The 25020-nt window shown below is 42.2% G+C and overlaps 1 protein-coding gene across 2 annotated transcripts in view; it reads left to right on the top strand.

Moving 5' to 3' along the window:
• Nucleotides 1–490: 490 nt before the first annotated feature.
• RPS6KA5 (ribosomal protein S6 kinase A5) overlaps nucleotides 491–25020 on the top strand; it is a 193398-nt gene continuing 168868 nt past the window's right edge. For both annotated transcript variants that reach the window (XM_045807630.2, XM_045807631.2), the window contains exon 1: nucleotides 491–806. In XM_045807630.2, coding sequence (XP_045663586.2) covers nucleotides 707–806 — 100 coding nt within the window. In that variant the 5' untranslated portion in view covers nucleotides 491–706. The remainder of the gene's footprint in view (nucleotides 807–25020) is intronic.

Genomic DNA, 25020 nt, shown 5'->3' with positions numbered 1-25020 from the left:
CACGTGTGTGGGAAGCGCTTCCCTTCAGGCCCCTCCTCTGTCCACGGTGATTGGCGGACCACACGTTCCAATCAGCCCTCCCCGCCTCTTTCGGCAATAGCCAATCACAGACTCCGAGCGCCTCCTGACTACTAGACACTGTTTACTAACAGATCGAAGCTGGGGAATAAGGGGTGTGACCGTTCTGGGGAGGTCAGGGAAGGGGTCCTGACTGCGCGTGCGCACCAGCGGAAATGGGCGGAGCAGAACCTCAGCTCTCACCAATCGGAGTGGTAGCGTTTCTCCCTCTCCAGCCTCCCCGCCAAGCAACAACAATTCGAGGAGCGGGGCGGGGAGGCCCCTGAAGCGTCATAGAGGACTGCCCAATGGGAGCCGGCGTTGACAGATGCGCGCGCCCTGTGCCCAATAAGAGATAGCGGCTAGAATGGCTCCCCTACCTTGCTGACTGTGGGCGGAGCGGCCCGAAGGAGGAGGCGGCGGAGCAGGGGGCGGTTTGGTTGCGCGGTACTAGCGGTGCCCGCCGAAGGGGGAGGAGGCGGAGGAGCGAGCCGTGTGGCCAGAGCGGGAAAGAGACTCGTCGCTGCGTCCGAGTTCTGGAGCCGCCGCACCCCGGCTTCTGGGGCTGCAGCGAGAGCTCTGAGGGGCCGGGCGTCCTCTGTCTCCCGGGTCCCCGCGTAGGACCCCGCGGGATCGGAAAAGGCAGAAGATGGAGGAGGGCGGCAGCGGCGGCAGCGCCGCGGGGACCAGCGGGGACGGCGGCGCCGGGGGAGAGCAGCTCCTCACTGTGAAGCACGAGCTGCGGACGGGTGAGCGACCCCGCCCTCTGGCGGCCGGGCCCGGCGCGGGGGCGCGCCCCGAGGGCACGCGGGTGCCCGCGCGGGCCCGGGGCGCGGGGCCGGGAAGTGGGGGCGCGGGGGGCGGGCCCGGGGCGGGGCCTCGCGGGCGCCGCGGGAGCCCGGGGGGGGGTCCCTGGCGGTGGGGGCTCACCCTGGGGGGCGCGGGCCGAAAGTTTTCCGGAACCGGGGAATGCGCGGCGGGCGCGGGGCGTTGGGGCCCGCGGAGCGGTGGACAGCTGCCTGTTGGCACTAGTCTCTGAGGATGTCTTCGCGCCCCCTTCCCGCACAGGTGACAGATCTGTCACTGCATCCTGTCCGGGTCGAAAGGTGCGCCTTCCTCGGTGTGGGGTGAACGACGCTTTGTTTTGGAGCCTGACTCGCTTCTCCTCCACTCCTCTGCTTCCCTAGAGGTGGTCCCAGTTGGGGTTTGTGGAACCATCCCCTAAGGTGCCGGGGTCCTGTGCGAGCTCAAGGGATGGCTGTCCCCAGGGCTTTTCATCAGTCCAGTCTGTAGTGAGGCAGAGAGGGATCGCGGGCTCCAGGGTCTGAGCGCTTTTATTTGCAATTATCGTGAAATACTATACTTGGCCTTGAATTCTTTCAGAGGTCTCTTGAGAAGAAGGCTCTGTAAATGTAAAGCTCTAAATAAAGGTGACTAAACCAGTCCGCTTTAGCGCTCACGTTCTAATGTTCTAACGTTTCAGATCACTAGAGTTGTCCCAAGCTTTATACTTGTTAGATTACTTTATTCGTTGTGTGGGTCCGAGCTGTTCATTTTGGAAAATGTTTATTTGGACTAATCAGTACAGTTGGGTTTAGATTTGTGGAGCCTAGTCTGGTATTAGAGATACTTTTTCATTTCTGGACAATACATTTTAATACATTTATCAATGTTCTTGTGAGCATTTATTAAGGTTTATGATTCAGCTTGCTTGGCATATAGAGATATTCTTTTATTATGTAGACACAGAGCTTATGCAGCAGATTTCAGGTATATGCCAAGTACACCTTGTTACCATTTTGAACAGATTGTAAAGTTAGATCTGTCACCTGTTCTTTTCGTTTTTATTTCTAATGAGATGGCTGGTTAGCGTTCCACTGAGTGCCAGTGTGGTGACTTAATTTAAGAGGGATGTCAAATGCATGTTCACTCATTTCAACATTTTTTTTTTTCCTTTGGTCGTTGTGAATTTCTTCTGTATCTTGAGCTAGTTACCCCATAATCTTTTTGAGTTCCTAACATAACCTGCGTGGATTTGGTTGGTTTGATTTTTCTCTCTCTGTTTAGTAGACAACTTATGTTTTCAAAGGGCCATTAAGTCATTTTTTCAGAAAACATTTATTTAGTATTAATATCTGATTTGTGCCAGGCTCAGTGTCAGGTGCTCTCTGATGTGAAGATTTTGAATTTCTTTTTTTAAAATCTTATGTAACAATTCACTGATTTATATATGTAGAATTATGCTGTATCACAAAAGCTACTTGAAGTCATATGCTCCTCAGCTACTGACCATGGTGCATGCAACAAGCAGCTTTTTGCTAAATAACCAAAGAGCAACCTACTTGCTATGAGTAGTCAACCAACTGCTCAGTTTCTGGGTTTTGCAAACAATGCTAGTTTTGTAGAAAGCAGTGAGTACTGCTTTACTTCTCCTTCCCTGCTAACCATGTGAATCATCACCTTCAAGTTTGCGTTTTAGAAATTTTTCTGATAGATGGTGAGATTATACTGAATTCATTAGTACTGTTAACTGTCAAAGGAAGTGAACAGTCATTTTGATTTATTGCTGAACATTGGAACAACTGACCGGATATAGTGGTCAAAAGTCCTGTTAAAATATAACTTGAAAGATTTGCTCATCTTCCGCCAACTGCACTCTTGTCAGCACATGATGCTATAATAGGCTCCAAAGAAATTTGACCTGATGTGGTCCTTTGCGTCTCAAAATGTGGACAAGCATTATAACCACATCAAGTCAGCAGTTGGTGATTTCCCATTCGTGCCCAACACTGTATTGTATGCTCTGGGATGGACGAAAAGCCGATGAAAGTCACATGGAAAGTGTTCCAGTTGTGTAGATTGAGTAGCACGCTGTACCCGGACATGGAATTGGAAGACTTAATTCTAAATCCTAGCTCTGCCACTTACTTGCTGTGTAGACTTGGACAAGTCACTTCATTCTTTCAGACTCACATCTCTCGACTACAAAATGTAGAGAGTTGAATGTGAGCCTGCTGGAAGAAGCAGTTTGCTTGGCACCTGCGAGGCACTCAGGAGAGGTTGGTTGCATATAAAGTCTGAAAATCACTCTGTGGTGGTACCTTTTCTTAAAGTGTGCAGTTTAACCCCATGTAACTTAGAAAACAAATCACTCATTTGGTGCTGAGCCTATGTCACATTGCTGGCTATCATCTTTTTCTGTGTATGTCTTGCCTTCTGAAGTAGAACTCCCCATGACCCTTGCTACTGCTTAGCAGCCTGTGTGTATATCTGCAATAACATCTAACACACAGTACTGTAATAATCAATATGCTTGTCTGTGCTAGAATGTAGGGTTCTTGAGGGCAGACGCCATGTCCTTTGTCCATTTTCAGCCCCTGGATCTAGTAGGTTCTCAGATATTTATTGAATGAATTCATTGAGTAGATGAAAATGCAGGACCGAGCAACAAACATAGATTTATTGTATTTCTCAGTATCTTATAGATGTTAGGTCGTTGGTAAATTGGGGACATTAATTATAAAAACTGAAGAATGAAGAGTAAAGGATTGATTAAATCAGTTAAGCATACGTTTCTTGACACTTTCGGTTTTCTAGGCTAAATGGTACTGATGATAGCAAAAATGACTAAGCACATGTCTTGCCCTCTGATAGTAGGGGTGGGGAGGCCATGTGAGCCAGTAATTAGGATATATTGCCATAAGTATAATAATAGATATACAGAGTGTAAAGGTAGCAAAAAAGAGATTGGGACTTTTAGGTTTTAAATAATCAAATCTCTCTGTTGAACAACAGCAAAAAAAAAAAAAAAGAGAGAGAGAGAGAGGGGTATTATTGGAAGGATATTGCATTATTTTACCCATTCATTTATTTCATAAATATTTCACTAACTCTTATGTACTGAGTGCTGTTTTAGATGGCGGGGTCACAAGACAGATACATTCTTCCCATTGGAAGGGCAGGGTTGCATCAGAAATCCCTGGAACCAGAGTCATATGTTGTCTATACTCCCTTCATCTTGAATCTGTCCTTATTTCCATGTGATGGGCTTCATCCTTCTCCACTGCCATCTACATTTCCCACATGGGAAAGAACATGGCTACTGATAGACCCCAAGTTTTACATCTTACAGCTTTAGGTGTTGGACAGATACTGCCTTTTCCACAACTTCAGGTATAGAAATTTCAGGGCAGGACCTTATTGACCTGGCTTTGGTCAGATGCCCACTTTCAGATCATTCAATTAAGGCTAGGGAATGGGATCATGATTTACTAATGTGACAGCTGCTACTGTGAACATGGGGATGGGGGTGAAACCAAACGCTTAGGAGAGGCAGGGTTGCTGGGAAGACATTTCCTTAGATGTCCTTCATCAGAAGAGAGAGCCTAACACTGAAGAGAGGGTCAGGGAAGGGGTATTAATTATATATTGCTGTGTAACAAATTACCCCAAAACTTAGTGACTTAAAGCAACATGATTTCTGTGGGTCAGGAATTCAGGAGTTGCTTAGCTTGATGGTTCTGACTCAGGATCTCTCATGAGATTGTAGTCAAGATGTTGGCCAGGACTGCAGTCATCTGAAGAGTTACTTGTCTGGGGCTGGAGCTTCCCCTTCTAAGATAGCTCACTCTCATGTTGGCAGGATGCTTCATTTCCTTGCCTTGGGGACCTCTCTATACAGCTGCTTGCATGTCCTCATGACATGACAGCTGGCTCCCCCAGAACAGGTGATCGAAATGAAAGAGCAAGGTAGATGCAGGATTGTTTATTTTTTTATTTTTATTTTTTAAAAAATATTTTATTTATTTATTTGAGAGAGAAAGAGAGAAACAGCCTGAGAGTGGGGAGGGTCAGTGGGAAACGCAGACTCCCTGCTGAGCAGGGAGCCGATGCAGGACTCCATCCCTGCACTCCAGGATCATGACCTGAGCTGAAGGCAGTCACTTAACCAGCTGAGCCACCCAGGCGCCCTGCAGCAGTGTTTATTAGCAGACTTTTTGAGATAGAATTTACATACCATAAAATCTACTTGTTTTAATTGTACAATTTAGTGAATTTTAGTATATTTATAGAGTTATACAACCATCACCACAATCTAATTTTAGAACGTTTCCATCACCCTAAAAAGAAACGTCTTGCCCATTTATATCAGCCACTCCACATTTTCACCACCCATCCCCAGCCCTAGGCAACTGCTAATTCTACTTTCTGTCTCTGTACATTTGCCTAGGTACATTTCATGTAATAGAATTTTACAATATATAGCCTTTTATGACTGGCTTCTTTCACTGACCATAGTGTTTTCAAGATTCATCCGTGTTACAGCATTTATCTTCAATTCATTTTTTTAAATTGACAGATACTATTCCATTGTATGGATATGCTGTATTTTGTTTACCTCATTAGTTGACTGACATTTGCATTGTTTTCACCTTTTGGCTATTGTGAATAATGCTGCTATGTACATTTGTGTACAAGTTTCTTGTGTGGATCTATGTTTTTGTTTCTCTTGGGTACATTCCAAGAGTAAAATTACTGGATCACATGGTAAGTCTGTGTTTAACTTTGTAACTTTTCCAAAATGGCCGTACCACTTTCCGGTCCCAGTCGCAATGTACAAGAGCTCCAGTTTCTCTACATCCTTGTTAACCCTTGTTATTATCTTTTTGCTTGTAGCCATCCTAGTGAGTATGATGTATCTCATTGTGGTTTTGATTTGTGTTCCCCTAATGACTGATGATGTTAAGTATTTTTTCATGTGCTTATTAGCCATTTGTCTATGTTTGGAGAAATGTCTATTCAGGTCCTTTGCCCATTTTTTAATTGGTTAATTTGTCTTTTTATTATTGAATGTGAATCTTTATGTATTCTACATATAAGTCTTTTACCAGATCTGTGACTTGCAAATATTTTCTTCCATAAAGTGGGTTGTCTTTTTGCTTTTTTGTTTTTGTTTTTTGATGGTATCCTTATAGGCACAAAAGTCTTTAATTTTGATGAAATCCAATTTCTCTCTTTTCTTTTGTTTCTTGTGCTTTTGGTGTTGTATTTAGAAATCATTGACTAACCCAATGTTAAGAAGATTTATGCCTATTTTCTTCTAAGAGTTTTATGGTCTTAGCTGTTACATTTAGGTTTTTGATCCATTTGCTGAAAGACTGTTCTCGCCCCCATTTTATTGTCTTGGCACCCTTGTCAAAAATCAATTGACTGTAGATATATGGATTTATTTCTGGACTCTATCCTTATGCCAGCACCACATTGTGTTGACTACCTTTTAGTAAGTTTTGAAATTTGGAAGTGTGAGTCCTCCAATCTTGTTTTTCTTTTTTCCAAATGGTTTTGGCTATTCTGGGTCTCTTGAATTACCATAGGAATTTTAGGATTTGCTTGTCAGTTTCTGCAAAGAAGCCAACTGGCATTCTGGTAGGGATCACACTGAACCTGTAGGTCAGTTTTGGGAGAATTGCCATTTTACCTTATTAAGTCTTCTGATCCAGGAACATGAAATGTTTTTTCATTTATTTAGATCTTCTTTCATTTCTTTTAACACCATTCTGTAGTTTTTTTTCTTTTTTTTTAAAAAAGATTTTGTTTATTTATTAGAGAGAGAGAGAGCGGGCGAGTGCACACAAGCAGGGGGAGGCACAGAGGGAGAAGCAGACTCCCCACTGGGAAAGAAGCCCAACCTGAGCTCACAGGCTCCATCCCAGGACCCCAGGATCATGACTTGAGCCAAAGGCAGACGCTTAAGAGACTGAGCCACTCAGGCGCCCAACATTTTGTAGTTTTCAAAGTATAACTTCATATTTCTTTTGTTAATTTTATTCCTAAATATTTTATTCTTTTCAATGTTATTGTAAAGGATTTTATCTTACTTTAATTTCTGGATTGTTCATTGTAAATATATAGAGATACAATTTATTTCCTTTTGTTGATCTTGCATCCTGCAACCTTCCTGAACTAGTTTATTAGTTCCAATAGTTTTTTTAGTGGATGTCTGAGGATTTTCTACTTATAAGAAACTTATATAAGTTTTCTACTTATAAGATATGCCAATAGAGATAGTTTTACTTCTTCCGTTTCAGTGTGCATATCTTTTATTTAACTTTTTTGCTTGATTGCCGTGGCTAGAACCTTTTGTAAAATGTTGAATAGAATTGGTGAGAGCACACATCCTTGCCTTGTTTCTGATCTTAGAGGGGAGGATTTAGTCTTTTACCATTAAGTATGAGGTTAGCTGTGGGTTTTTTTTTTTTTTAAAGATTTTATTTATTTATTTGACAGACAGCCAGTGAGAGAGAGAACACAAGCAGGGGGAGTGGGAGAGGAAGAAGCAGGCTCATAGTGGAGGAGCCTGATGTGGGGCTCGATCCCATAACGCCGGGATCACGCCCTGAGCCGAAGGCAGACGCTTAACCGCTGTGCCACCCAGGCGCCCCAAGCTGTGGGTTTTTCATAGATGCCCTATATCAAATTTAGGAATTTCTCTTCTTCTCCTAGTTTGTTTGGGTGTTTTTATCATGAAAAGGCATTGGATTTGTCAAATGCTTATTTTGCAGTGATGTAGATGATCTTGTGGTGTTTGTTTTTTGTTTTATTGATGTGGTGTATTACATTAATTAATTTGGAGATGTTAAGCCTATCTTGCATTCCTGGGGTAAATCTTAGTCCTCAGTCCTTAAGTCAAGAGGGATTCAAGTGTATTTTGTATTTGCAGTCTACTGGGGAGAAAAACCTTCTCAGGTGGCAAGTCTCATGTTGTATCAGACCCAGCATTAATCTCTACTCCAAAGCAAGAAAGAATCTTGAAACCTCAGCTTCCTGGAGGCATAAGTGGTTTGGTGGGCAGGATTGAATTCTTCCTGTGAAAAAGAAGCTGATGCTTGGTGAAAGCTCTACGGAAAAATCTAACATAATAACATCATGTGTTGACTGAAACTTCGCAATTAAATACACTGTTGAGAGATGTCAGTCCCAGAATGCAGTGGGAGGGAGGGGTTGTCACAGTTATTCCCTTTGAGCTCCCATAATGATTTACAGATCTCTTTATGCACCTCAAAGGTGTGAGCACTCCTACATTTCTCTGGTTTGTCAGGGAAGATGAATAGGGTTTAAAATAGAATCTTGCCCTCACTATGTTTGTCCCTAGCAGTGTCCCTTTGGGTTCAGCTGTAGCTGTTGCTCCAAAAATCAAGTAAGCTGCCTGGACTTTATACCTTCCTAAAGTACTGAGTGAGCTGACTATCTCACTTTTTTTTTTTTTTTTTAATATTCAGTAGGCATTCTCCCCTCTGACTGCAGAGAGAAGGGAGGTAAATTTCCCAATTTTTAGTACAGTACTTGGTATTGCAGTTACTTTATTTCACACTCAAGTTTTTGTGTAGGTGTGCTTCTTTTTATAACCAGTGTGTTCCTGACAAAAAAATTGTGTAAATAATATTTTTGTATATCAAATTATTTAGAATATAGAAGGTAAACTTGCTACTTAAAAGGATTTTGTGATTAACTCTTGAATTAAAACTTTTTTGATTAAGTTCCCTATTGGTAGCTTTACTGTTACCATGTAGGCTTGGCCTTGCATTACTGTTTTCTGACACCATCCTTACAATTTAGGTAGCTGCAAATAGATAAATGATGGAGTCTCATGTAGTATGCTGAATAAGTTGTCCGTGTCCTAACCTGAAACCTGTGAATATGTTTCCTTGCGTGGCAAAGGGACCTTGCAGATGTGATTGAGTTAAGGCTCTTGAGATGAGATTATCCTCGATGACCCAAGTGGGCCCCATGGAATCACAGGGTCCTTATAAGAGGAGGGTCAGACTTGGAGAGGGGGATGTGAAGATGACAGCAGAGGGAGAGAAGGGGATGTGGCGGTGGGAACAGAGCCTGGAGTGACGCCACTGCTGGAAGGGCCCATGAGCCGAGGAGTGCGGGCAGCCTCTGGAAGCTGCCAATTAGATATTTTGCTAGTGTCCCCAAAGAGCGCAGCTTGGCTGTCACCTTGATATTAACTCTGTAAGATTCAGTTTCTGACTTCCGATCTCCCGAGCTGCAAGAAGACAAATGTGGGTTGTTAATAAACGATGAAGTTTATGTTGATTTTTTTAAATAGCAATAATAGGAAACTAATAAATCGTGCTTAAGATTGGATGAGCCAAGAGATCATTTTGCCCCAGGCCTGGGTAACTCGGTATGATAATGCTGTGAGGCGGTCAGTTATTTAAGCAACTATTTTAGTAGAAACTGGTAACAAGTGTTCTTATAGAAGTAGAATGGTGTCCTCTCTAAGAAATTCCCAAGAAGACATTCCTTTCTGATCTTAGTACCAACCCTAGCTGAGCTGCTTTTGACCAGCTGTCCTTTTTTTCCATAGGAATGCTGTGAAGTGTCCCTCTTTTATCAAATTGGTACTAGAAAGCTCCACAGCTCAAGCCTGTAGCAGATACAGTTGTGGTCTGGCATGCATCTCGAGCCTCTTTTTTTTTTTTTTTTTTAAGATTTTTATTTATTTATTTGACAGAGACAGCCAGCGAGAGAGGGAACACAAGCAGGGGAAGTGGGAGAGGAAGAAGCAGGCTCTTAGTGGAGGGGCCTGATGGGGGGCTCGATCCCAGAATGCCGGGATCATGCCCTGAGCTGAAGGCAGACGCTTAACGATTACGCCACCCAGGCACCCCTCGAGCCTCTTTTTAATATCATTTTATGTCTCTAATCTTTCTTCTTTTTCTTTCGGTGTTCTTATGCTTTAGTTTATCCAGGTAATTTGCCTTGAACCTTTTCTGGATCATGGGAGGAATTAAATACAGTTATATACACAAAGCATAAGTAATATGGACAATATGGGAAGATATTTGACTTTCTATTCAGTGTTTTGTTTCTTAAATGAAATCTTTGTCATATGGTGGTCTTGCTATTTTTATATGTCTCCGAAAAGGAAAAAAGTGAGGTCTTTGATTAACTAATAGCACTTTGGGTTTTTTTTTTTAAATGATAAAATGAGAGGAATAATGAGAAATCAATAAGATAGAGGCATACTTCTATTGGCAGAAGGGTGGAGAGCATACACAGGCCTGTCTTTGTACCAGGCGGTTTTCTACATTAGTGGAATATCCCTTCATTAGCTGGAAAATTCAGTCAACTGAAGCACTCTATCCTCTAACCACGTCAATACTGGAGCGGAATTATACGTTTTTCCTAAAGGAAAAACTATTCAAAATATGCAATAAGGATAATGTTGCACCTCATCTAAATATGTTGTTGCCTTAAGAGGCATGAACACTGAATCCTAGCAGTTTTGCAGTGACGCTTTCCCATGAACTTACCCCCATTTGTCCTTTATATTTACATCATCTGTTTTGTAAGGAAGCATCCTAATTGTGGCTACATTAAGATAAATCTCATGGTGCACACACAAATCAACCTCATAATCTTGACCTAAGTTTGCCATGTATAAGTTGGGCAAAACAGCCACAGTTTTATTCATCCAATAAGGATAGTTGAATTCCTGCTGTCTGTCTGGTACCGTACCAGATGCGGAGTTTTAGCAAGGAACAAATTAGATATGGCTCCCTCCCTCATTGAACTATATCTAAGAGAAATACCTTAAATACATAATCATACAACCAACTATATGTTTGCAATTGTGAAAATCTCTGTGAAGAAATATAGGGCTCTGTGAGAGAGTCTAACTGGCGGGCCTGGCATCATGTTCGGGGCGAGGAAAGGCTTCTGTGAGGTAGTAGCATTCAGGCTGAGGCCCTGGCTCTCACTGGGTGGTGAGTGGGGCAAAGTGACACAGATGGTCCTAATGTGGGAAATGGCTTAGCACACCAGGGTTACTGGAAGACAAGCCTCTGTGGCTCGGGCATCATATCCAAGCAGGTGAGTCACAGGAAATGAGGCTGAAAAGGTAGCCAGGGCCATTTTGTGCGGGGGTTTGGGGGTTATGATAAGGTGTTCAGGTATTATCATCCTGAGTGCAGTGTGAGGCCTTGAAGGATTTTCCCAAGACTAGTTTTGCACCGTAAGCAATGGCTCCCACTGCTATGAGGAGAATAAGCGGGAGGATTGCGAGAAGGGAAGCCAGTTGAGAGCTGTTGCAGAAGTTCAGATGGAACGTACAATTTGGAGTAGGGGACAGATTAAGAGTTGTGAATATGCTTGAGATGTCTTTAGGAAATAGAGTCAGCAGAACTTGGTGTGGTATTGATGGGGGTTTTCTGGCTGGAACAAATGTATGTTTGAAGGTGCTTTTTGTTCAAATGGTGTATTAATTTTCTTTTGCTGCATAACAACTTACCACAAATTCAGGGGTTGTAATAGCACCCATTTATTAGCTCACAGTTTGGTGGGTTAAAAGTCCTCCCAGCATGGCTGAAATCAAGGTGGTAGCCACACTATTCTTATCTGGAGGCTCTGGGTAAAAATCCACTTCCAAGCTCATTCTTGTAGTTGGCAGATTTTAGTTCCTGTAGTTGTTGGCCTGAGGTCCCAGTTTCCTTGCTGGCTGGCAGCCGGGGGCCTCTGTCAGCTTGTAGAAGCCATCTGCATTCTTTCTCATTTGGCCCTTCCATCTTTAGGCAATGGAAATTCAAGCGCTTCCATGCTTGGACTCTGACTTCTAGATCCTCTTCTCTAGGCTGTGTGATTAGGTCAGGCTTACCTAGATAATCTTCTTATCATTAGGCCAATGATTTGGGACCTTAGTTACATTTCTAAAAATCCCTTTACTGCAAGAGTGATATCATATTCATTCACTCAAGGGAAAGGAGATCATGTAAAAGGTCATGGGGGGCTCATCTTAGAATTCTGCCTTAGAACTCACAGATGGTGAACCAGGGATGATGCAGATGGGGTGGGCAGGAAAGATAGGACCCAATTTTATGTGGATCAAAGCAAGTTTGAGATGCCTTTGATATATTTTAATGAGCATATATGGTAATAGTAATCAGGGATAATGAAAGCTTGCCCTGTGCCACCTGGCAGGTGCTTTCACCAACTCATTGAATCCAGACAATAACCTTATTATTCCAGTTTTACAGACGGGGAAACTGAGTCTTTGAGAGGTTCCATGACTTGTTCAGGTTTACCCAGGAAGTAAGTACAAGAACCAGTTTTGAAATGTAGGCAGTCTGGCCCAAGGCCCATCTAAACCACTGTACTTTGATTCATTAGTGGGGTATGGGTCTGAAGCTTGGAGAAGGTGTCTGTGTTGCAGGTGACGGTCCTAGCATTACTGGCATTTAGCTGACGTTGAAAGCCCAGGTGGAAGTGAGGTCATTTTAGGAGAGACTGTAGAATGCAGAGAGGAAGAGGACTCAGAACTGAGCCTTGAAACACTCTAAAATTTAGAGGATGTGTAGAAAAGGAGTTGCTACGAAGGGACACTGAAGGGGAACACCCAGAAGAAAAACCAGGAGAGAACGCAGGAGTGCCATGGCTTGTGGAAGCCCAGGAGTGTGTCAGATCCGACTGGTCAGCTAACCACCTTATCTGGAGCAAGTGTGGGATGAGTTGGTGGGATAAGCCAGAATGGAACAGGATGAGGAATGGGTGCGAGTGAAAACAACTTTGAGAGACTTGGTTCTGGAGGAGGTTAAAGACAGGGACATAGCCGGAGAGAAATGGGGGGGGGTTCAAGGTGGGTGTTTTTTGTTGTTTTAAGATGAGTGGTGCTAGAACATGCTAGATACCACTAGTCTGAATCCACTACAGAGAGAGATTGAAACTATACAAGCAAGAGGGGATAGCTGACGGCAGCAAGGTCCCTGAGAGGAAGGGGGACATGAAGTGGGGGCAGAGATTGGCCTCTGATAAGAGAATGCCTCTGTTCTTAGTATAATAAAAGGGAAGAGGGAGAGGATCATGAAGTGGGGGCAGAGATTGGCCTCTGATAAGAGAATGCCTCTGTTCTTAGTATAATAAAAGGGAAGAGGGAGAGGATACAGGTGCATTTGTAGATTTGGTGGCAGGAAGATACGGGAGTTGTGAGCTCGTGTATTTTTTTTCTCCTCTATGAATTGTGAAGCAAAGGCAATTCTTTATTCAAGAAGAGAAAAATCACTTCATTGTTCTAAAAAAATTGTTATTTTGGTCTTCTAAAAATTCTTAGATTTAGAAAAGCACACAAAAAGTTGACACAACGTACACGCTATAAGATGAGAGTTTACGGAATGTTGTAGAATAGCTTACAGAAAAGAGGTTTTCAGGCAGAGCCATTGAAATGCTTCTGTGCTTTCACAGAGGTCAGTTCTCTGAACATGTTCTCTGGATCATGCCAAAATTCTTAGTAAGCATAATGTTCTTTTTCTTCTTTTTGAAGTGTTTTATATTTAGTTCAGTTCTTCTAAGTTAAATTTATTTGGTACATGTATTGGAAAAAAAGGCTGTTTGTTACTGCTTTACAAGCATTTGTTTTCCTCTTGACTCAGTTTTCACATTGGCCCAATCATGTCATTCCAAAATCAGCTGGATAAGTAAACACTGCTGTTTTATACACCAGAAGTACAGTGAGTCTTCAAGGTAAGTGACCCCGGCAATAAGAGAAAAGTGGGCAGCATTGTTTTAAAGTACACAGATATTAAATATAACTTTGTTCTGCCTCCAGCAGAATGCTGTCCAGAGACATGGTTTGAGGCCCAACCACAAATCTAAACAGCTTCAGAATAGCTTACCACCTGGCAGTTAAAAGGAACCTGATGTGCTGGCTGTTTAGCGTATTTTCCAGCCCAAATACATTCCCTGCAGTTGGGCTAGTTGGACCCTGCAGATGGGGGTTAAAGATTATTTAGAGCACACGGCTATGTGCGTGCCGTCGATACAGTGCTGGACACCCCCAGGGTTAGAGCTCATCTGATAAATGGTTTTAGAAATCATTTATTTCCCCCTGACAAAAAGAAAAAAGAGCTAAAATAGCAGAGGAAGATTTGTTTCTCACTGCATACAATTGTCACCTTTTGACTGAAACTAAAATTAATCCAAGAAGCTTATGTTTTTGTAATGTTGAGTAAGAAAAGACAAGATTTCATAAGAAAAGTTATTTTATAACTTTATTAGGTTGGTCTCAGCAAATTAGATGCTAAATACATACTTCCTAGTTGGTGTATTAAAAATAAATCCCAGCATATTAAATAGAGGGTTGAGTCAGATTGTGCTCTCACACCTCTTTTTGCAATCTTCCACTTCCTCAGAGAGCTTACTCCATTTTTTTCCCTCCCCTTTCCCTCATCCTCAAACTCTCCTTCCCACGAGCACATTTGAATCGTCTTGTTAAAAAAAAAAAAATCTTTGGTGGCCCTCTAGTTTTTGCTGTCGTGCTCTTTTCCACCAGTTTTTGAGAGAGCAGTTTATACAGCTGTTTCTACTTCTTTATCTCCCGTTCGCTCTTTGATGTGCTGTCACTTCAGGCTCGCATCTCAGTCTGTCGGGCATAACGGTTCCCTCTAAAATCCCCAAGGTCTCCCTATTTTCCTGATCCAGTGGAAACGGCTCTGTTTGATTTAACCGCTTTCACAGCAGTTGGTGCTCAAGTGTTTGTACTGTCTTCCCTTCACCCAAGGACACCGTGCCCTTCCTCCCGGTTCTTCTCTTTCGCCGGCTGCCCCATCTCCCTCTTTCCCTGGCCTCCGTCTCTCTGCGAGTCTCAGAAATGTTGATAATCCACTGTCAGCCCTCTTTTCTTGTAAATGTACATGCTCTTCCTGGGAACTCAAATACCATCATGGCTTGAACTACTGTCCAAGTCTGTTTTCAGCGTAGCTTTCTTCATTGCGTTTCTGATCAGTTACTTACTGCCTGCTGAGCATAAAACATGTGGGTAGCCCACAGGTCCCTTCCACTCTCGGGTTGAGTAATGCTTCTTCCTCCAGCTTTTCATATTATATTTAGTGGCACTGTCATTCTCCATCCTGCCAGGACCCTAGCTGGAAACGTCCTGGGCTTCCTCCTCTACCTCACATTCTCCCTGCCTACCCATTCGCTTTGAGACCCATCCTGTTAGTTTATAACTCGGAAATATGTCCCTTATCTGTTTCTTGCTCACCCATTGCCACTACCACAGTCTTAGATCGGTGTCCAACCTAATGGTAATAGCTATCATTTATTGAGCTTTGTGTGTTAGGAGATCTGCCAAGCATTTTGTGCGTCTCACTGAATTCTCACCACACGCCGATGTGATTAGTGTTGTCTCTGACAGCTGTAGTGCACAAGCTCCCACCCTGGCTGCCGCACTCTGGAGTCCTGCTGGGGCCAACAGTCCTGTGTGGGCTTCAGCTCCGTAACTCACTGCAGTCTGATGGTGTCGGGTTTCAGATCCACGTGCTGCACGTTTTTCACTTTCTGCACCAGGACTTTGACTCCTGTTATACGGTTAGGATCCTAGGGGGAGCTGGCTCAGCAAGTGCAAGGGCAAACCCCAGAAGTGTCCGGAGTGAACGTCCGGCTGGGGCACTCTTCAGTGATGGGGGATGGAAGCCCATAAGAAGTGCTTCTCTGTATTGGTCTGAGGGTGGAAAATTCTGAGGGGCATTCCATACGTTCCTCACAATGTCCAGATTACATTGAGTTGATAATGCATCCTTGTATGGGCTTTTCCCCCTTCCCTCTTTCACTCTCCCGAGATCTTTCTTACTCCTCCTCGCTGGGATTACCTTCCAGATCAATCACGTGCACAGGAACCCCAGCCAAGACAGTACCAAGAGCAGCTCTAGGAAGCCTACCTCAGGTACTGGGTACTGGAGTGCGTCACTCCCTGGTGAGATTGCAACAGGGACATCATCGGTGGTCACCCCTGACGTGACAGAACAGTTACTGAGACTCTTCCCTGCAAGACATTGGAAGTGGCATTGAATGGAAGGTGAAGTGTGGGGTAATGCCACAGCTCTGCGACTTGAGTGGCATGGGGACAGTAGTGATTATAAAGGACTCTGAAGCTGACTGACCTCTTTACCTTTGGCAACTTTGCAAACGAGAGTGACAGATGTAGGCCAGGCAACTATCGATGCAGGGTACACCATGAGAAGATCCTCTGTGGCGGCTTTTGAGAAGATGGTTACTGCCTGCGATGATAGGACAGCCGATGCTAAAGCTGGCCTGGGATTTAATCTTAAGAGTGGTAGGGCCGTATATGTTCTTTGGTGGGTTTGTACTGTGTCAACTGAGTTAAACTGAGAATGACATTTCCCAGAACTCCGCTCTGGGTTCTGGGTTAATACTGGCCACAAGAGATATTTTGAGCAAGATTTAAAGGCAGAAGTGAGGCAGCAGTCGAGTTTCTTTTACATGTGAAGGTTGGTACTAGGCACTGTTGCAGCTCCCACACGTCATTGCCAATCTGCTGTGTCATATTGTTGGCATGCAGCTTTAACCAGGCCTGCAGTTCTTTTAGCTCCTGTTGGATCACCTCCCTCAACTTCTTAGAATCCTTGGTCAGGGTGTGTGGCTTTTCCCCAGGGTACCTGTCTCGTCACAGTTGGAGGCATGAAGGTAGTGAGAGGCAGACAGGTCCTTATTTGTCTTCAAGGGTGGTAGCTTGTCTTTGGGATTGCGGTTTATCTTTGCTCCTTGCCATGTCATGTTCACCTTTCCTTTCCCCTTGCCCACCCTGCTGTCTTCACATTCAGCCCCAGATGCAGAAGCAGCTTACATGGGCAGTTTAACTCCTATACCTGTGTGAGGCCAAACCCCTATACAAGTCCCTTGTTCTATATTGTTCATGGTACTTCTCCTTCTGTACACCCTTGACAAGTGTTTAGGGCCAAAGTCAGCAACCTCATATGGAAAGAATAGGAGCCTGAGATCTGTGATGGGAACATCTGGGTGGATGAGCCTGACAATTTTGGACCCCTGGCTTTCCCTGATCCTCTCGACAGGCAGAACTAATGCCTTGTTAGAACAGAACAGCCTTCCCTTGTTTGGAGACCATGCAAAGAACTGGCTGAGGTTCATGCCTCCCAAAATGATGTTTGTCCTCTCTAGAATCTTCCCCACCCTCTACACCTATTGCCTCTAGAACAACTAGATGCAACCCTGGTATAATCTAATCAGGGATATTCTTGTTCTGGGAGGAAATGCTCAGACAAATAATCGCAGGACCTAGCTAATGTGTACCAGTAGGAACAGAGGAGTATGTTGGGGAGTGGATCTTGAAGGTATGGGGCCAGGAGTGGTAGAATAATGAGGCTGGATGGGGGAGATTTTATTAACATGGGAGCACTGTTCATAACTCAGGTTTTAATATCCTAGTAACCTGGTCCTAATATACTGCAGGGATAGTTTCTCGAAGCTTGGACATGAATGTGACCTATAGTAAATTAGATAAATATGCAAGAATGGCTTTGGCAGAGTATCAAGGTCAGAAGTCTTAGAGAAGAAAGAATATTAGAAAGAATTTATTTTATGAGACTAGAGAACATACTATCTGATCATGTTCCTTAGGCAGCCCCCCCCCCCCAAAAGAAAAAACACTTAACAGGGTAATACAGAATGCCCTGGTGAGGGGAAACAGGCTGGACTTGATAGGAGATGCTTCCATGGAACCAGGTTCTTTAGTGTCCATAGAAATGATAGGATTCTGGAATAACAGGCCAGATGGTGGCATTTATCAGGGCAAGGTGGATGTAATTATCATAATGGGCCGGAGTGGCATTCAGGGTGCTCTGACCCACAGACATCTGTGGCAATGGCTAGTAGATCATGGGACCACCAAAATGGACAACAACCCAGGATGTTAACTTGATTAAGACCTTTATCTCTGAAGGATCTGAGCCTTCAGTTGCCTTGCCCTTGGACTGTGGTTGCTCTAAATGCATCTGCAGCATTATTTATCAGGCACCAAGCAACATCAAATACCCTCATGAATTCCTTGAGCTCAAGATAAACTCCTCTCTGTCACCATTATGTAGTAGCAATGCTAGCTTCTCCGTGGAAAGACTCTGTGACCAATTAATTTTTTCCAGCTTTATTTGAGAGTTAATTGATATGTAACATTGTATAAGTTTAAGGTATACAATGGGATGATTTGATACACATGTATTCAGTGACCCAGATGGAAGGAATTTGGGCTATATTTTATCCGTTGCCTCTGGAGCACCGCCTCCCATCATTTCCAACTCTTTCATGCAAGCTTTGACTCACTTTGCCTTTATCTCAAGTATGCTTATTGCCCATCTTTTCCTTTCTGCTCCAGGGCTTCTCCAAGGCACCCTAGCAGGAGATACAGGTAGGAGGGCTGGCTTGTTCATTGTTCAGCCAGGAAGTGCCTGCAAGTGAATGCTCCTCCTAGAGCAACCCTTAACTAGAGGGAGCAGGAGCCAATGGAGAAATGCGCTCCTTGTCTTTGCACAGACAATTCTGACAGCTTTCTAATCATTTTCAGAGAGTCTGGCAAGATTGAGTTCCAGTTGCCTACAGCAATGAACATCCCAATAAGGTGCCCTCATATTGGTTCATGCTCCTTTCCAGTTTCACCCTCTGTGGTCCTTTACTTCTCCTGCCAATTAACTTGTCTTTATACAAGTCCTTTTGTGATGCTCTGCTTTTGGGAGGAAGCCAGGTTCAGACAAGTACAATTGTTATTTCTGTGTGTATATGTGTGTGTGTGTGCCTGTGTCTGTCTGTCTGTCTACCTACCCAACCATCCATCTGTCCATCCGTCCATCCATCCATCTATCTATCCATCCATTCAACCACAGATTACAAATAAGAGGCTTAGAGTGGTAGAAATAATTGCTCGTCACAGCCTTAGTAAGTGGTAGAGATTGAGTTCATCTAAAGCCAAAACACGTGCCCTTCTTCCTTGATTATACTGCCTCCCCACCTTTGAAGATGAAATCAATAGACGTTAGCTTGTCCTTCGAAGTCCTTTGTGATCTGGCCCTACCTGCGTGTCCGTAGGGGTTGTTCATAGTTCACCTGTCTGCAAGCTGTAATGTGAACATGCTCATTCCTTTGCCAATACATTTCTTTCCTTTCCCTGTGTTTTATTGTGGGGAGATGCACTCCGCACAGTCTATTTGGAAAAAGTGTACATTTTTCTGTTTCTTTTCCAGTTCAGCTCTTGTTGCGTTTCTTTTTTCAGTTGTTTGTTTGCTCATTTCTGTTCTTAGTTTTTGTATTTCTGTTTTAGAATTTTTTTTTTCATATCACAAATGCTTGTTTGAGGATTTTAAATTGAGTTTGGAATGTTGTCCTACCATTTTCTTCAGTAAAAAGAGGGGGAGGGATTTATCAGCTGAAATGTTTTTATTAGCATTTTCTGATTTTCACAGTTGTTTTTCTGTGTCTGTGTCCTGCTTTTTTTGTGTATCCGTTCATTCCCTACTTGAAGAGTTCTGTAGCATCCTCCTCTGTGTACTTTCTTTTATGGATGGTGTGTGTGTGGGGGGGACATGTCTTGTTTCTCTTTCATTTCTGTGGTGTCCTTGTTTTCTTAGTCCCTTCTTTCTCTTCACTTCCATATTCCCAAGGGTACATCTCCTTCTATCTGGTTTGCCCTCAGAAGCTGTGCTTCTCCAAGTCTGCCATTTCTGTCCAATCCCTTCTTTCCTAGCTAGTGCTTTAAAAATCTTCGTGTAATCTTTTGGCTTTTATTTTAGACACTTTAGGAGCATGGTTTTTTCTTTCTTTGTCTAAGTCCTCGGTGGTCCTCTATTCTTTTCAGTGTCTCTTAGGTGTCCCTCCCTGTCTCCAAACTGGCAGACTTGGCTGTGGGGGTGGTGGGAGCTTGGTTACAATCTGGTCTGTTTTTCTATTAGAGGTCATTTGAAGGTTGTTGTATTTTTTTTTTTTTTGAAAGATTTTATTTATTTATTTGAGATAGAGAGCAAGTGAGCATGTGCGGGGGTGCGGGAGGGGCAGAGGGACAGGGAGAAGCAGGGAGCGCGATGTGGGGCTCAATCCCAGGACCCTGGGATCATGACCTGAGCTGAAGGCAGATGCTTAATGGACTGAGCCACCCAGGTGCCCCAGGTTGTGGTATTCTTTAATCCTGCCCAAGGCATGGGTCACATGTGGCTTTATTTCCTCTCTTTGTTGGTTTTATGGTGTTGGTTTTTTGTTTTCGTTTTTGTTTTTTTTGGAGAGTGAACAGGAAGACTTGAAATCAGGCAGCCTTTATCAACCCCCTTAGCCAGAGTTTCTCTGTACTTTGAAACAGTCAGCTCAGACTTTGCATTCTTCTCTTCTTTGAAATCTTCCCTATAGTTTTCCAGTTACCATACTCAGATATTTGCTACTTCTTTGTGTTCCTAACTACTTTTATTTCTAATAATTACATTTTTATATTGCATTGTAATTATATATTTGTGTTTCCCCTCCCCCTCATCCAATTGTGAATGTCTCTAAACCCACAAACCACATTTCTTTGTTGTGTTACCATAGTATGTACCCACTAAATAGATTAATTTACTTAAAGCAGAATAGAAACAATCAGTTGATGAATGCCACCTCTATTAGTTGTGAATAATGAGTATTTTAAAATCATATTGATCATCAGTTTTAAAATTTGAATGTACCGTTTAAAATTTTTGAACTATACCATTTTAAGTAGACAGTTTGAATAATGATCAGCTTTGTATTATAATACTACGAAAGTTTAAGATAGCAGAAGTACCACTTTCTCCCATAGAGCTTCTAATGTTGATTGATGAATTCAAAAAAATTGCAATGATTTTCATATATATCTTTTCTTACCTCTAATATTGTTGACTAGTTAAAACTCTAGAATCTAAAATGATTCATGGTTTGTTCTTTTTTTTTTAAACACTATTTGTGAAAGGTTCTGCAAAATTAATGTTTTTAATGGATTGTTTTAATGTATAAGTGTCTTTCTACCACTTTCTATATAAGACCTATTTTATGTGCTACGTAGCTAAAATTCCATACTTACAAAAAAGACAAACTTGGGTTCTTTTTTTTTAAAGATTTTATTTATTATTTATTTGACAGAGAAAGAGAGACAGCGAGAGAGGGAACACAAGCAGGGGGAAAGGGAAAGGGACAGGGCAGGCTACCCGCCGAGCAGGGAGCCCGATGTGGGGCTCGATCCCAGGCCCCTGGGGTCATGACCTGAGCCGAAGGCAGATGCTTAACAACTGAGCCACCCAGGCGCCCCCAAACTTGGGTTCTTAAATGTACAATGCCCAGTTTGCCTGATGAACTTTGGGCGTAGGTATGCCAGAATCCCCTCTTGTGGTCAGTTACTGCTTTTTAGCGCCTTTCCCATATCTGGCCTGTGATTTTTCTGTAACTGGTTTTGAAATAAAGAATTTCATGATGAAGAATTTAAGGAAACTGGATATGTAAAAATTCAGGCCCTTTACATAATCATTACTATATATTCTACTGATAGAAATTTGGTTTTTTTCTACCCAACTTTTCAAAATATAAACATTCTTTTTTTTTTTTTATTAAACATTCTTTTTTAAAAGAGCAATTTCTTCTCAGACTAAGGGACCCATGTAATCCATTTGTTACTTACAATATTCCATTTGGTATTGTAGGCATGATTATTAGACACAAAAATTAGACAAAATTTTGGAAGATTAAGTTAGAGATATATAAAGCTTTATTGTAGTTCATGGGATGAAAAGACTGACTATTCAGAATCCCCTGCAGAAAGATATTGTTACGAATAGTAGGCATTAGTCAGCATTGCACTGCATTGATTTACTGACGTACAGGTCAGAGGGGAAATTTGTTTCTGTAAATGAACTTGTTCAAAAAAATAGATTCGTTAGTTTTCCATATTCTTAAATAATAAGGAAAAAGAGAAAAGGAAACAGAAGGGATAGTTGTCTGATATTTGGGTGCCATGAGTAATAGGCATTCTTTTCAATATTTTTTTATTGAAAGATCATTTTCTTAGTTTTACTATTGGTAGGAAAAATTTTGAACTCATATTCCGAGTTCCATATTCCCAAGAGTACATTTTTGCTCTACTCAAAAGAAATACTAAGTAAGCCACATGAAGCTAGAATTGTGGAGTAATTTCTCTGGAAACACTTCAATTTCAGGTGGACATGACAAGAAGACATTTGACCCTACTATTTTTATCAGTGTCACTGGTGAGCCATCCAGAAGATCGGAACAAACCACTCTTTTCTTTTGAGGCAGTGCATGAGATTGACTATACCACTGACCAGTTGTGACTGCTGTTTTTAGTGTAATCCAGGCAGTGCTTTACCTGTGCATTCTCTGAAGTCATCGAGTGCCCTGTGCTGAAGTGGTGTTACTGGCTTTGTGGTATGAAAGAGGAGACTAAGGTCAAGGGCTTTCTTTGCTTGAGTTTACACACATTGCAAGTGGCAAAACTGGGTGTGAATACAGATATTTGGACTGCAGAAACAGCTCTACCTCATGTTTTTTTCCCATGACTGATTTTTCACCCTACCCAAGAAGCACATACCTTGATTTACTCATTTATTTATTTTCAAGTTGGAGGTGGTGCAAGGTCTGTGGTGGTGAGGAGTGAGGGTGGCAAGCCAAGGAAGAAAAGCTGTTTTTGTATCTTTAGAAATCTGTCAATTCTTAGGACGCCTGGGTGGCTCAGTTGGTTAAGCGTCTGCCTTTGGCTTGGGTTGAGATCCCAGGGTCCTGGGATTAAGTCCCATGTTGTGCTCCTTGCTCAGCGGGGAGCCTGCCTCTCCCTCTGTGGCACCCCCTGCTTGTGCTGCACTCTCTCTGTCTCTCTCTCACTCACTCTCTGACAAATAAATAAAATCTTTAAAAAAAAATTGTTAATTCTCGTTACTTTAGGTTTTTTTTTGTTTTTTTTTTAAGAGGTCCCTTTTAATAGCATGAATCTTTTCTAGTAGCTGTAATGAATGAACACCCATAAACCTACCAACTAGCATTATCTAATCTTAATATTTTGTGATGTTGAACTAATATCTGTTTTTCAGGAAACAAAGCATTGCTAATTCAGTTGAAGCCTCTGTACCCCTCCTTGATCCCATTCTTTTCTTTGTCTTACTTTCCAGAAGTAACCACTATCCTGAATTTGCTTTTTGTCATCCCAGTTATGCTTTTATACTTCTATAACATAGGTCTGTGTCCATAAATTACAGTACAGAACGATGTTTTACGTGTCTTTCTCTTTACTTAAATGACGTTATGTTATATACACATCTTTATTACCCATAGGCGTGTCCTTATTACCTATATTATCCACATCCTTCCTTGCTAACATTGTGAGAGTTGTTTGTATAGACATTTTATAACTTTTTAAAATTTATGTTCACTGCTGTATGTTATTCAACTGTATGATTATATAATAATTTCTTTATCTGTTGTCCCGTTGAGGGTATTTAGGTTTTTAATTTTTTGCTATCATGAAGTAATGTTGACTTGTATATGTCTTCACATGCACACGTGCAAGAGTTTATCTGTGGTGTATACCTTCGAATGGAATCACTGAGGTGTAGGTGTGCACACCTTCAACTTTATTCAGTATTGCCAAATGGCCTTTGAAATTGATGCTGGCAGTTCATAGCTCTACCAGTATGACATACGAATTAATTTTACTTTATTTGCCAACCCTTGATATTATCAGGTTTTTAATTTTTCTTGATTTGATGGAAGTAAGGTAATCTCTCTTTTTGAATTAGCAGTTCCCTGAAATAGGTTTAATAGGTTTATTGACCATTTGGTTTTCCTCTTTTGTGAAATTGTGGGTTCTTGTCACTAGCCCCCTAAAAATTGGGTTTTCTGTTGGATTGTTTGTCTTTGTGTAAAAGTAGTTCTTTATGCTGCATACCTTGTGGTTACATACCTTGTATCCCTAACTTTCTTTTTTTTTTTCTCCCAAGTTTTTATTTAAATTCCAGTTAGGTGTTTTGTTTTGTTTTTAAGATTTTATTCATTTATTTGTCAGAGAGTGGGAAAGAGGGAGAGAGAGAGCACACAAGTAGGGGGAGCAGCAGGCAGAGGGAGAAGCAGGTTCCCCGCTAATCAAGGAGCCCAATGCGGGACTCGATCCCAGGACCCTGGAATCATGACCTGAACCAAGACAGATGCTTCACCAGCTGAGCCACCCAGGACCCCTAAATTCCAGTTAGTTAACATACAGTGTAGTATTAGTTCTGATGAGCACTGGGTATTGTATGTAAGTGATGAATCATAAAATCCTACAAGTGAAACTGATATCCCTAACTTTCTTAACAGAATTCTCTGGATATAATTTAACCTTTCCTTTTTTAAAAAATGACTGTGAACAACATTATTGTGCTGTGTTTTGATAGCAGTGCTGAAGATGTGTGAGACTGTTGGTGTTCCCATACTCAGGTGGTCCTAGACTTCTGTGCCTTTTAGAGCTCTTTTGTTTACTTTTCATAGTATTTCCTCTCCTCTTCCTTTGTTTCTTGTTTCCATTCTCGATGCTTGCCCTGTATTTCGTTGCTACTTCTCTGCTGTGTGATTTTTGTATAAAATTGTCTGGTGAGGCTCTAAGGATTAATGTTGTCTTTTGTGAAGTCAGTGTGCTGTGATGAGCCCCTTTCCTCAAATCTTGGAAGCCCGTCTTTCTCAGTTGGGGGCTTGTATTTGAATTCTGGGTGTTGAATTCGCTGAACCTCCAGATTAGTGTGGACATTGCTACCCTATCAGTAGTGATGAGAAGCTTTTGAGACTGGCATGTATTATTGTAAACCAACATAAAAGTTATCTTTAAAAATTCTAAATTACAACTTTCTTAAAGTCACTTTTTTCTTTTGGGTTTCTTAGTGTAGCTGGGTTGGTAAAGAAATCTTTCTGATTTTATGTGTTTGGCTGGGACCCTCCAACTCTGCTTAATGACGCTTGTTGAATTTTAATGTTCAACAGACTTTTCTGTATGTTTTGTTTTGGGCCACATGGTGTCATATGGCCATCCTTCTGTAAGGGAAGCTGTGAAATCGAGTGTTTAGCTTCCTGACCTCTCTAGACAAAGAAGGAGGCAGTGGAGACCTGTGTTGTTAGGTGGACCAA

Source organism: Ursus americanus, chromosome 26 (assembly GCF_024610735.1).
Source record: "Ursus americanus isolate L20-20 chromosome 26, mUrsAme1.1.p, whole genome shotgun sequence".
Taxonomy (NCBI): Eukaryota; Metazoa; Chordata; class Mammalia; order Carnivora; family Ursidae; genus Ursus; species Ursus americanus.
This window is presented reverse-complemented; position numbering and strand designations above follow the sequence as displayed.